General features: G+C 37.1%; 1 protein-coding gene across 2 annotated transcripts; it reads right to left on the bottom strand.

Moving 5' to 3' along the window:
- Positions 1-5,167: 5,167 nt before the first annotated feature.
- On the bottom strand, positions 5,168-11,998 carry ntmt2 (N-terminal Xaa-Pro-Lys N-methyltransferase). 2 transcript variants are annotated; one of them, XM_079889001.1, is made up of 4 exons: positions 11,514-11,998; positions 8,616-8,788; positions 7,489-7,741; positions 5,168-5,967 (listed from the first exon to the last, which is right to left on the bottom strand). In XM_079889001.1, the coding sequence occupies exons 1-4, from the start codon at positions 11,686-11,688 to the stop codon at positions 5,711-5,713; spliced, it is 858 nt and encodes a 285-aa protein (XP_079745127.1). In that variant the 5' UTR covers positions 11,689-11,998; the 3' UTR covers positions 5,168-5,710. The 2 variants fall into 2 exon arrangements, with proteins under 2 accessions (XP_079745127.1, XP_079745128.1); XM_079889002.1 differs by having other exon boundaries at positions 5,582-5,967; positions 7,489-7,642; positions 11,514-11,894.
- Between the last annotated feature and the right edge of the window lie 390 nt (positions 11,999-12,388).

Below are 12,388 nucleotides of genomic sequence, written 5' to 3'. Positions count from 1 at the left end.
CGTCATGTGACAATGAACAACATCTCTTTCCTGGTAAGAGAGACTCATAAAATATGACCATTTATGTTAAGAATCTGCGGGGTGTCAGCATTTTAAATTATGCCTATTAAACTATTGGAGTTAATATGGTCACTGAATAAGGGTTTAAGAATAGATAATAAGGATTACATGGAAGTCATTGATGGGAAGTGACTACATTCATTTTCCTGACATCGTTTGGATTAGCTTAATACATCCCGAGTAATAAAACTAAAATTGTCCCTGTCAAATTGTCCTAAGACGTGGGCATGGAAAATGCGGTGAGCTGTCAGCGCAATTTCTCCAGCCAGTGCATGTCCTAATCCTTTCACACATTCCAAATTTGCTGTAGGAATAGCAAAGAAACTGATTTCCAGGCCGTCTTAAAAACTCCAGGTTCCATTTGGATCTTTAAAAATAGTAACTGCACAAGACCATGTCTGAGGTTCACTAGCGCCAGGCAGAGCCATCTCCATATTTCTGTTAACCTCTGCACCCACAATTATGACTACAGAGCCTGTAACACAGTTAAACGATGGCAAAGCCACAGAAACTGTAGTTTAATCAGGAGTTTATAGAGCCAGTTTCTGCGGTGCCCATATCTGACACACTGCAAAGCATTTTCACAGTTCATTAGAATGACTTTGCCAAAAAGTGGTTGGCCTTGGGGTGTTATTTTCCTCTATAGCTTCGGTCTTGCTACCATGTGCCAATCCCGACAGCAGCTCTGCCATTTGTTACCATTATTAAAGTCATATTTCTCAGCTCGGTTCATAAATCGTACTTGAAATTGATGAGCGAGCTGCCTGCTCTCTCATTAGCAAGGGCTTTGCTGTGGCCGAGAGATGGCTGTTTGCTTAGGAAAATTCAGCATTCTTTGGTTGGAGCCAACCAATGTGAAATGAATGAAAATGAATCAACATGTTGTGAGCTGTAAATGTAATTGCATTAGTCCTAAATGTATTCAATGATGTTGGTGGTTGTTTAACAGTTTTTTTTTTGTTGTTGTTGTTGTTGTTTTAAGTGACTTACAGTACATTACAAGTGCTGCACTGAAGGGCACAGTGGTGAAGGGGCAAGAAGTGTATCTTAGTCCCCTTAAGTCAGGCCACTCACTGGCCATCATGTTTATGTATATAATTACATATAATATATATATATATATATGCCCTATGGTATCTATGAGAAAATCAATCATGAGCAGGTTTGACTAACATACTGTATGAATCTGATCATTTTGTTCTGTACCGGTCCGGATGCAATCCATGATATCCATATCGCAGGGATTTCTTAACCAGTAATTTAACCTTGAATTGAAATGTATACATCCAACATATATTTCCATGCTAAACATATTACAATCAAGATGATACACAGATCACCAGACATTTATTTTAAGTAATGTCATTTTTTCCTCCAAACTATTCTGCTCCCAAAGAAAAATTAATAATAGTCTGTTGGCATTATCCCACAAGTTATTATACAAACCAAGCCTGAACCCCCAGTGGGGAAAAATGAGCTCAGCTTCAGAAGATCAAGAAGCAGGAAATACCTGCCGCTTCGTCCACTCTTTTTTTTTTTTTTTGGTCCAGTTAGATTTAATGGCTCTCCTAGGCTCTCTCTATATTTTACCCTCTTATTTATTTTCTTTCGCGGTGATCTGCTCTCACGAGCCAAGCTGCAGTTCACCACAGAACAATCTGAAATGGGAGAGATTGTTCTTAACAACAAAAACATCTTCCCCCTCTTGCTGTGGAAACCAATAGTGAATCATGAACCTGAATGGCTTTGGTGGAAAACGGTTCGGGCAGGTTCAGTGTGCATGTGAGAGTTATTTTGGCTCATTATAATGTGATCTGAAAGGTTAGTGAATTGAAACCAGCATGAGGAAGTATTCTTCCAAAGCCTGAGAGGAAAAGAAAATGCCTACAAGGTGATTATACAAGTTTTTCACAAAGAGCAAAACCAACAGATTACAAGAGACAGATTGTGTTATGTCACCCACTCCTTTGAATCAAATTGGGTGGGTTTACAATTAAACTTTGTACAACGACATTAAATTAGGTGCTAGCTGTAGCTAATTAGCTTGAGTTAGTTAATGGGCTTGCACACATCATTTCCTTCCCTTCTTTGGCATAATTATGCTGGAAGACCCCTGCAAAGTAGTGAAATAGCAATGTTTTCCTCTCACTTAAACTGGGATACGGCACACAAAACAAGCTTCTGGCTTAGTTGTGGCAGAACTAACACATGTTACTAGTCAGTCTGATAGCTGAGGTTGCGCTAATTCGGAAAACAGGCATCGAATCTAAAGGCAACTATGTTTACTGTTTATGCCAGTGTGGACAATTTTAATCCCCCGCACTGTAAAAGCCCTATCCAGTCACAAGGACAAATGTCTGACCTCAGCAACCAATCAACCACATCAGGCCAGGCCAAACAAGGTCACATGATTGTTGATGGGGCAGCCGTGGTTTGCGGCTGACATTTTAAGGTGACTGTGGCCATAACTGCATTCTCCTCAATAGTACTAGTCTGACCGCATTGATGAACCAGACAGTTCTGAAATAGTATGGTGCTGAACATCTGAACATCCATTTCAAAACCTGACGATCTAAAACAGGGAGTTCCTAACCTTTTTGTCAGCCAAAACCTCTTTAACCTAAAACATTTCCTTAAAATAATAAAATTTCAATAATTTAACAACACATGCATGTTCACCGTTCTTGGTAATGGTCACATGGCATGCTGGTAAACATTATTTTTTTATTTTTTTTTCTCCCACTGACCCTCAAATATGGAAAATATTCACTTTGAACGGCCTATATTTTCTTCTCACTATTATGGTAAAGTTAGATGTATAAATCTTTACAAAAATACTTATGACTGTTAGTGGAACATAATCACAGTTAGAAAAAGTAATAATATTGAACTCGCTAAACTTGTTAAAAGAAATTACCGTGGCTGGATTGAATACTGGATAATGAAATGGCGCCATCCAGAGTAGGAGTTATGGCCATGAAATCAAAATAGACAATTCTTATATTTTTATGTAATATTTGTTGTAAATGATTTATCCATGCACATCTTTTTCCCCCTTTAATTTATGTGCCCTTGTACTCTTTAATCAAAATAACTTTCCCTCTCCCTTGCAATAACATCTCTTCTCTTCTCTGATGACGTGTTTACTGGCCCGAGGGCGGGACAACCTGTCACTCACATGACATCACAGGAATAGCAAACCACAACGATGGACGATGGGTTTTTCCTATTCGAAAAACCATTTCACTCCAATATACGTCACAATAGGGACGAAAAAACGATTGCAACTGCCATTTCATGCTGGCTTTAACAAGTCTATATTTTAAACGTTTCCAAAGCATTCACCATTGGTCACCCAACCCGATAGCCCTGTTCCAAGATTTGACAGTGCCACAGTGTTTGCAGATTTGTGTGGAATCAACTCATTATAGTTTCTGCATATTAAAACTGTGATACTAGAAGGCATTTGACATTTTAGAAATTATATTCCCTTTAAAACCTTCATGTTGCTGTAATCTGTCAGAGTTTGAACAGTTTGGAGATCAAATTGATGTTATCAGCAGGACATGATAGGGGTAGTGCATAATAAACTATTGAATATCAGCATGACCTATAAAAAGGTGTAACTGAGCTCTGGCCTTTGAGCTGACATGTAGAATAAGCTCGAGAGTCCACACCAGAAAACAAGCTGTGAACGTTTATGGTTGTACTGTGTCACTCTTCTGGCAGGAACCAGCCCCAAATCATCACAATCCTTCATAAAGATTTAAAGGGAATATTTGAGATTTAAATACTTTTTTAATATTTTCTCTTTCCCTAACGCCAAACCATAATATGTCAATTGGTTGTATCAGATTTCACCCTGAGGACCAATTTTCTCAGTATCAAGTCTGTAGTTATTAAACTTTGGGGTTAAAGTCTAGTTATGAAAAGCATAAATTCTTATTAAATTTGATTAAAAGTAGATTTGAAGCAACTTGCATAAACTTTGACACCACAAATAAGCATTCATCTTCTTGAAAAATGAGAAATAATAATTAAATAAACCTGAATTTTGATGTCGCTGTCCACTGCCAGGTCTAGGCACAAGATCATTTGTCTATAATTACCTGTGTCAGTGCAACACTCCCAGTTGTCTGTCAATGTTATGTTTGACTCTCTGTGCCTGGAGCTTGGCCCAATTCAGCTCTAATATGACCAAATTTATTAATGTTATTTCTGTTAATACAGACCATTAGCTGCCAGACTGCCTGTGAGGGAAACGAGAAAGATTAGACTTGATAGCAGAAACTGCCAGGTACGCTAACCATTTCTGAATAGGCGAATAGACATTTGGCTGCTATTTACAGAGATTTATGAAAGAAATACGACTGCAGCCTGAGGGTGTTTGGAACCTTGAAAAATGTATTTGCAAAATCCCGTGAGTGCAAGGAATTTGCTTGGTAAAGAACCAGCGTAGATCACTCAAAAACAGAACAGACTGCCTGCATTGCGTGCTGTGAGTGTTTGCGTTTTTTTTTCTTGACAAACCGTCTATTCATGGCGAAAAGGACCTGCTTGAATTTTTACACTGCACCGCTCAAGACATCTTTGTGAGGCTTACACGCTGAATATTTGAGGTGACTTGGTGATGCTCTTTATGCAGACACGTTCTGACAGATTTGGACAGAACCCAAGGCAGATACAAAAGAGTAGTCTGTCAAAACCAGGGATAATTCCCTTCCTCTCTACGAAGACACCATCTGAGAACCATTTACCTAAACATTGTGGTTTTTCATGGTTTGGGGAATACAATGAAGTTTTGAACTTGTTGACATTATTTATCCTTCTTTCTTTAAATATAATATTTGCTTTCAGAGACACCAAGAGCATGGAAATATCCAACGAATACTCATTATCTTATCTTCTGCATTGTAAGCAAGACCCTAGTGCTATAAGTTGTTTTATATTTTGCTCATTTCACATGTAAAAATAATGAAGGCTTTGTCGTTTAAAGGAAATAAGTCTCCCATAGTATAAGGATTTGGGAGATATCATGACATATCTGAATGTGGTTCGGTTACTTATATTTTATTGTTATATGTTTTAATAAAAGAAATGTGATTGTAAAATATATATATATTTTTATTTATTACTCAGAATGATTCACATTTCTGTACTCTAAATCACAAAAAAATACATAGACAAAAGCATTATTTTTTGTAAAAATAAATAAATAAATAATTTTACTTTACTACAGTAAATGTATAAAAATGGAAAGACAATTATATACACCTATCTGTTCCATTTCAACAAAAATGGAAATTATATTTTACAAAATCTTCACTAAAGATTTCTGTCAATGCCAAAATAACTTTTTTGCACTTCTACATGATTTTAAATAGTTAAAAAAAGTAAACACTATATATGTTATGAGTAAACATATAATATGAGTAGAAACTACACTGTACAATGACAGCAGTCTGAAAAAATAAAACGTCGGGGGGAAAAACAGATGTTCATAAACTGAAATTACTACACTCTGACATGTTAGTTGGTAAATGGGATAAAACATACTATGTATTTATAATATATAGCTACCACTGTACCTAAGTGCATGTACGACACATCCATCTGAAAACACTCTCTGCTTCTAACCCATCTCTTTCATTTATTGCATGGCGATCATCCATACAGGTACGATGGCCTCAGGAAAGCCTTCTTGCTTTTCCACGTCCAGTATGGAGAGGCCTGCTTTCTGAATGATGCTCTTCATGATGTCCAGGTGGCGAATGATGCTGCTGTCAATCGGGTCCAGCTTGCAGCCCTGCCGTGCCATGTTATCCTTAATGATAATCACACCATTGGGCCTCAAGCTCTCCTTAGCACGCATTAAAAATTCCATCAGGTCCTTATCAGTAAGATGACCTGAAAAATGTAAAATGGCTCATGAATAACAGAGTGTGTAAATTTCAAATGTCCACAACAGGCACTGTTCATGCAAAAGCAACAGCAGTAGATTGTCCAGATTATTCCGATATAAGTGACTTTGAACGTGGCATTGTTGTTGGTGCCAGACGGACTGGTCTGAATATTTCAGAAATGGCTGATCTTCTGGCATTTTCACACACAACCATCTCTAGGGTTTACAGAGAATGGTCTGAAAAAGAGAAAATATCGAGTAAGCGGCAGTTCTGTGGGCGAAAATACCTTGTTGCTGCCAGAGGTCAGAGGAGAATGGCAAGACTGGTTTGAGCTGATTGGAAAGGCAACATTAACTCAAATAACCACTCGTTACAACCTAGTTAAGCAGATGGACTACAGCTGCAGAAGAACACACCGGTGCCACTATCAGAACAGGAAACGGAGGCTACAATTCCCATTGGCTTACCAAAATTGGACAGTAGAAGACCGGAATAACATTGCCTGGTCTGATGAGTCTCGATTTCTGCTGTGATATTCAAATCGTAGGGTCAGAATTTGGTGCAAACAACATGAAAGCATGGATCTGTCCTGCATTCTAACAATGGTTCAGGTGGAGTGATGGTGTGATGGATATTTTCTTGGCACTCTTGGCCCATAAGTGACAACTGAGCAACGTTTAAATGCCATGAGTTAAATGAGTATTGTTGCTGACCATGTCCATCCCTTTATGACCACAGTGTACACATCTTCTGATGGCTACTTCCAGCAGGATAACACGCCATCTCACAAAGCTCAAATCATCTCAAATTGGTTTCTTGAACAATGAGTTCACTGAACTCAAATGGCCTTCACAGTCACAGATCTCAATCCAATAGGACAAATCTGCAGCAACTGCGTGATGCTATCATTTCAATATGGACCAAAATCTCTGAGGAATGATTTCAGCACCTTCTTGAATCTATGCCATGAAGAATTAAGGCAGTTCTGAAGGCAAAAGGGTGCCCAACAAGGTGCAAGGTGTACCAACAGTGAGTGTATATGCCACATCTGTCAATTTTATTTTATTTTATTATTATTATTTTTTAATCTGGACAATCTACAGCTGTTGCTTATATATAATACATTTATTTATTACTTTTTCTTCTTGAATGGTCATTTGAGTCATATGCTTAATCACTAGGCTACAGTTCCTGGTATATAATAATACATGTTGATTGTGAGTTGCTTCAGTTAGGTCTTAAAAAAAATCTGTCTCCACAAGGAGTTCATTCACTATCTCAAGTCTTTATATGGTTTTAAGCAGTTTCATATTAATATCTCTGTCACCCATGTCAAATATACACATAGGCTGCAGTCAGGGAGATGAAACTGTATACTGCAACAAAAGACCCTGACCAGCATACAGCTGCTCGCATTACAGAAAATGGAAAAGGATAGCCTGCAACTACTAAAATAAGATGTAGGCGGTACTGCAAAATATACAGCATGATATAACAAATGAATGGTCACAAGCAACACACTCACAGGCAACCCACTGCATCCAGATGACATCGTATCTCTTTGTAGCTGGGATGAATTCCTGCAGATTGTAAAGGTAGTAGGCCTCCACCCGGTCTGCGTCATCTCCGAGGTAACACTCATGAGCGTGGAGGATGAAATCTTCCATCATGTCAAGCATCTCCATGGATTCAAACACAGGAAACAGAACTCCTTTAGAAACTCTCCCAATTCCACAGCCACAGTCTAGTGCTCGCTTGGTGCCAGCCTTTCCTGGACCCTATAAGGGACCATTAAAAACACCCAAAACATTTCACTTTTTGATGTTCAAAAATAATAATGAGTGCTATAACACAAGAAATTAAAGAAATCTAAAGACTTCCAGTCCAGGTTCATGGTCAAAGTTTTAGCACAACAGCTGAACACTATTTATGAAGCTAATGCTATTTGTCAACTTGGATGTGTTAATTAACCACATGTTCAAAAAGTAAAGGTGTGTGCTCTTTTGATCTTTATGTCTTGCTCTCTTAAAGAGTATGTGTGAGCACACTACAAAGGCAATATGCAATTGAAAAGATTTGCCTGCTGTCAAACACTATAAAAAGTGATCAGTTGAATGAACTTAAAAAAGGAGACCTGTTGCCTTAAAATTAAGTAAATAAACTCCATACGTAATTGAAAAAATTAAGTTATGTGTAATTGTCAAGTTCACGTAACTTACATAGTACGCATGAAGTTTATTTACTTAATAATTTTAAGGCAATGTGTTTCTCACTTTTTTAAAGTTAAGTCAACTGATCAGTTTTTATGGTGTAGGCTGTGTCTGATATTTATAAATTGATGAACTACATTCAACTGATTAACAGATTTTTTTACTTTTGGACACAACCACAATAGACTTGAATCAGGAATGACTAATACATTTCACAAGTAACTACAAAGAAATGACAAGTAACACATTCAATTAATCATGACATTTTGAAGTAGGAAAACGGAAAAGGTTTCTTGTAAAATGTACTCCAATTATCCTTGTTTTACTTACACTTACAAAAAAAAAAACAGTGTATTTCAGTATTCTTCTTGTATATACAGCCGCTTTTAAGTACACTGAATAATAAACATTCAGTATCAGTGAGAAAGGCAAAATTTCATACCACAAATTTCTTCAGGAACTGTCTTGAGCCTTCAAGGTCAATCTCAGATATCTCCAAAAAATCTCCCATCATGCCCTCTTCTGACGCCGGGACGTCCTTGTAGAAGTTCTGTGCCCTGTAGTAAAACTGCTTCTCCCCTTTAATATACTCACAAGTCACTGCATAGAGTTTCACTGTAAGGCAACAAACATATAGACAGTCACTTAGTAAAAAATGCACAACTGTTCTCAGTTTATTGTGAAAATTTGTAACATTTACAAGCTAGAGAGAAAAATTGGCCATTAATTTAGTTAGTCGAAATCGAATATAATAATATTAATATTCAATAATGTTGACATTTGAAGGTCATCTGTGCATGGGGTCAAAGCATCTCAAGGGAAAGTATACAGTTATAAAAAGAAGTTTCAATGCAGTTGTGTCTTCTCATTCACTTCTCACAACACCATTTAGAAATAATTAGTGCTTTGAAAGGTACCGGTTATTAATAGCATTAATAATGTTTTCATTCAGTTTATGGTGTAACATTGGAAATTCCAAGTTGCCCGTATTGATACTGTTGATATTGACAGTGTTGTTCTACATACAAGGAATGCTTTGTCGTTGGCACATTTAGGGGTTTAGATGGTTTGAAGCAATTCAACGTGCAAAACTCTGTCAGCATCAGTCTAATGCCACATTATTAAGTTCAGCTGGAACATCTGCTCCCTCAATGGCTGGTCACTTAAAGGACAGAGCAGTCATTAAGTCGATACATGCTTGGAAAGTTCGAGTCAAACATCAGATCACCAGATGATTAGCAGGAAGACCTTGCTGAAGTGTTATAAGTGAGAGAACTGGCAGAGTGAATGGATTGTGATCCTGACTTTGTGAGCAGAGTTTGTCATGTGAGCCACAAGTTTAGTAGTCCAGTCGAAAATAGTAACACTGGGCAATGTTTCCTTGTGGACTATTTTATTTTGGTCCAGTATATTTTTTCTTGGTCCTCTATATATACCTTAATCTGCTTTACGTTATTGGTCAAGAGGCAACAAAACAACCCACTAATTTCAGCTATCAAGTCCAAAACAGACATTAATACTCATTTTTCTTTTAAGCTCTCACAAAATACTTTCTGAGTTCATTTTAACAGGTCCTTTAAAAGTATGAATGACTGTCTTTCCTTTTGGTCAAAAAGCTGATCTCATATGAACTAAATATGTATTAAAAGCTTAATTTAGGTATATAAAAGCTATTTTAATTTGTAAAATTTAAGTTTACTTAATCTGTTTGCATTGAGATTTGCATTGATTAATAATTTCCACTTGCATTAATGCAGCTTTGCTGAAAGTTGGCAGGGGATTTATAGTTCCCATCATGCTTTGCATGAGCCAGGGAAAACAAACATTGAATAATTGTTATTTTAAGTTTCTTCCTTATGCTTATTAAAACAATACAAATGGTTTAAAAAAGTTACTTTTAGCATGATAACAGCAAGCTCTAGCTAGTATATTCAGTTGGGTTACTGTTTATACCGTTCAAAGTATATAAAGTATATCAGTTTTTAAATAAAATAAAAAACTATTTCAAATATTTTGAACTTGAACCATGTTTATTTTCACCTCAAATATCCCATTGTTCCTTTACATGTAATTTAATATCAACTGTCAAGTATATTTGAGTGTTTATCTGAAGATTACTTTACCTGTGTGGTCATTCATTTATTAACCTGTGCTGTCTCATATATCTGTTTTCATGACTTAAAAGAAGCTCATCGGTAACAATACAAAAATTGGATGTGTCTGTTGAAAGAAATCTGGCCTCTCAATCTAACCAACAACTCACAGTAACACTGACAGACTGGATTACGTGTTTCCACAGTTTACACTACCCACCTGATTAAATAAATATGAACCAGTGAAAACACAAGCTCACATTCATCAGACAAAGACTACTGTCAACAACACAACAAAACAAAATTGTTTATGAACTCCAAATCATTGTATAATATTCACGGTTGCTTAAAGGCGAACATTTGTTTTTCTTAATGGTTTCACTAACCTTAAAGGGATAGTTCACCCCAAAATAAAAATTCTGTCATCATTTACTCACCCTCAAGTTGTTCAAAAACTGTATGAATGTCTTTGTACAAAAGAAGATATTTTGAAGAATGTTTGTAACCAAACAGTTGTGGAGCACCATTGACTTCCATAGTATGGAAAAAATACTGGGCCCATTTACTTTTTGGTTACCAATACTCTTTAAAATATCTTATTTTGTGTTCAACAGAAGAAAGTCACTCATACTGGTTTGGAACAAATTGAGGGTGAGTAAATGATGACAGAATTTCTTATTTTTGGGTGAACTATCCCTTTAACACTTAACCACCATCTCCAAAGCCTGTAAAGTCAGCTGTCATTGCTGCTAACACAAAAACTAAGTCTATTTTATATTCAGTGGAATGTAAAGAATGCAGCATGCATACACGTTTATGATGGATCTGTACATTGATTGCATGAATGAACAATATGTAGGCCTATACTGTACAGTGAATATCGGTTGGATATTGAGGTTTAAGCAAAGCTGTTCACCAGTATCTGCTCAAATTATCATCACAAATATGTAAATGTAATTTTGATAGAGACATGCCAGTAACATAAATATTAACAGATGCAGATTGAAAAATCTTTGTACACTGTGGCTTTGGGCTGACAAACTTCAAAGGGTCATAATTCACACAAACATTTCGGGAGCACTTAATTTTACAGCCCTGTTCTGCATGTAAAAAAGCAATTACAATAACTGTTACTAACCCTGATCCTATCCCTTAAACTAACCCATGTTACCTTATTACCAGTGCTTTCTTGGGTAACTTTACTGTAAGTATACGTACTGTAAAATAGTGTAACCAAAATTTCTTACCCAGAGGAATCATCTCCAGGAGGTACAGGTAACTGGCAAAGAACTCCTTCCTCAGAGTATTGTGCAAGTGGAAAGACATACTGTGTTTGCACATCTCATCATCTGTCTTGGCCCAGCGGTCTCGAAAGGCTTGATGCGTCCCGCTAAACTCCTTGACGGAGGTGGAATCAGACATTCTGAATCTTCTGCAAAGTGACTCAACGTGTATGTGGAAACATGGGACTCAATTGGTGTCTCTGGAAGAAATGCTGAAGACACCACGGTGCTGCTATATTAGTTGGAAACCTCTGACAGAGGAGCTGTAACTGACCAGTTAAGCGTTCTTTTCTCAGCAGAGTGCTTTAAACTACCACATCTTATCAGATCATCTGCTTTAGGCCTGGGGTGGATGAATGAGAAAAGCGACTGGTAAGATTGCCTCAGAATAGGGGTGGGTGCCTTCTCCAGTTCTCGAAGGAACTCCTTCTCCTTAGTTCCACAGACACATCTAGAATGACAAATCAGTGCATACCAACACATGACCCAGAAGGTTGTGCATTCATTCACAGCTAGTGACAAGTGGCTTATGTAGTAGCTATTCTTAGCACTGCCTTCTCATGTTTGTATACACAGTATTGCTGACAAGTTTAAGGTGGTGAGGAAAGATCAAAGACAGATCTAATCTGAACATGCTGTTGCTGCTTACAATCTGTATGAATAGACATTGTAACCATATGTTACAATAGCAACATAAAACTGAGAAAATGCTGTGTTTTTTAGTTATACATGCAAATCCTATGAGAAAGCAAAGAGGGGGGGAGCACCAGAGAGAAAAAAGATTAATAAGATATCAGGCCTCTCATGTTTAGTCATGTCAGCTCATGAGCCGTGTTATT

Source organism: Squalius cephalus (genome assembly GCF_949319135.1).
Source record: "Squalius cephalus genome assembly, chromosome: 12".
In the NCBI taxonomy this organism is placed as follows: Eukaryota; Metazoa; Chordata; class Actinopteri; order Cypriniformes; family Leuciscidae; genus Squalius; species Squalius cephalus.
This window is presented reverse-complemented; position numbering and strand designations above follow the sequence as displayed.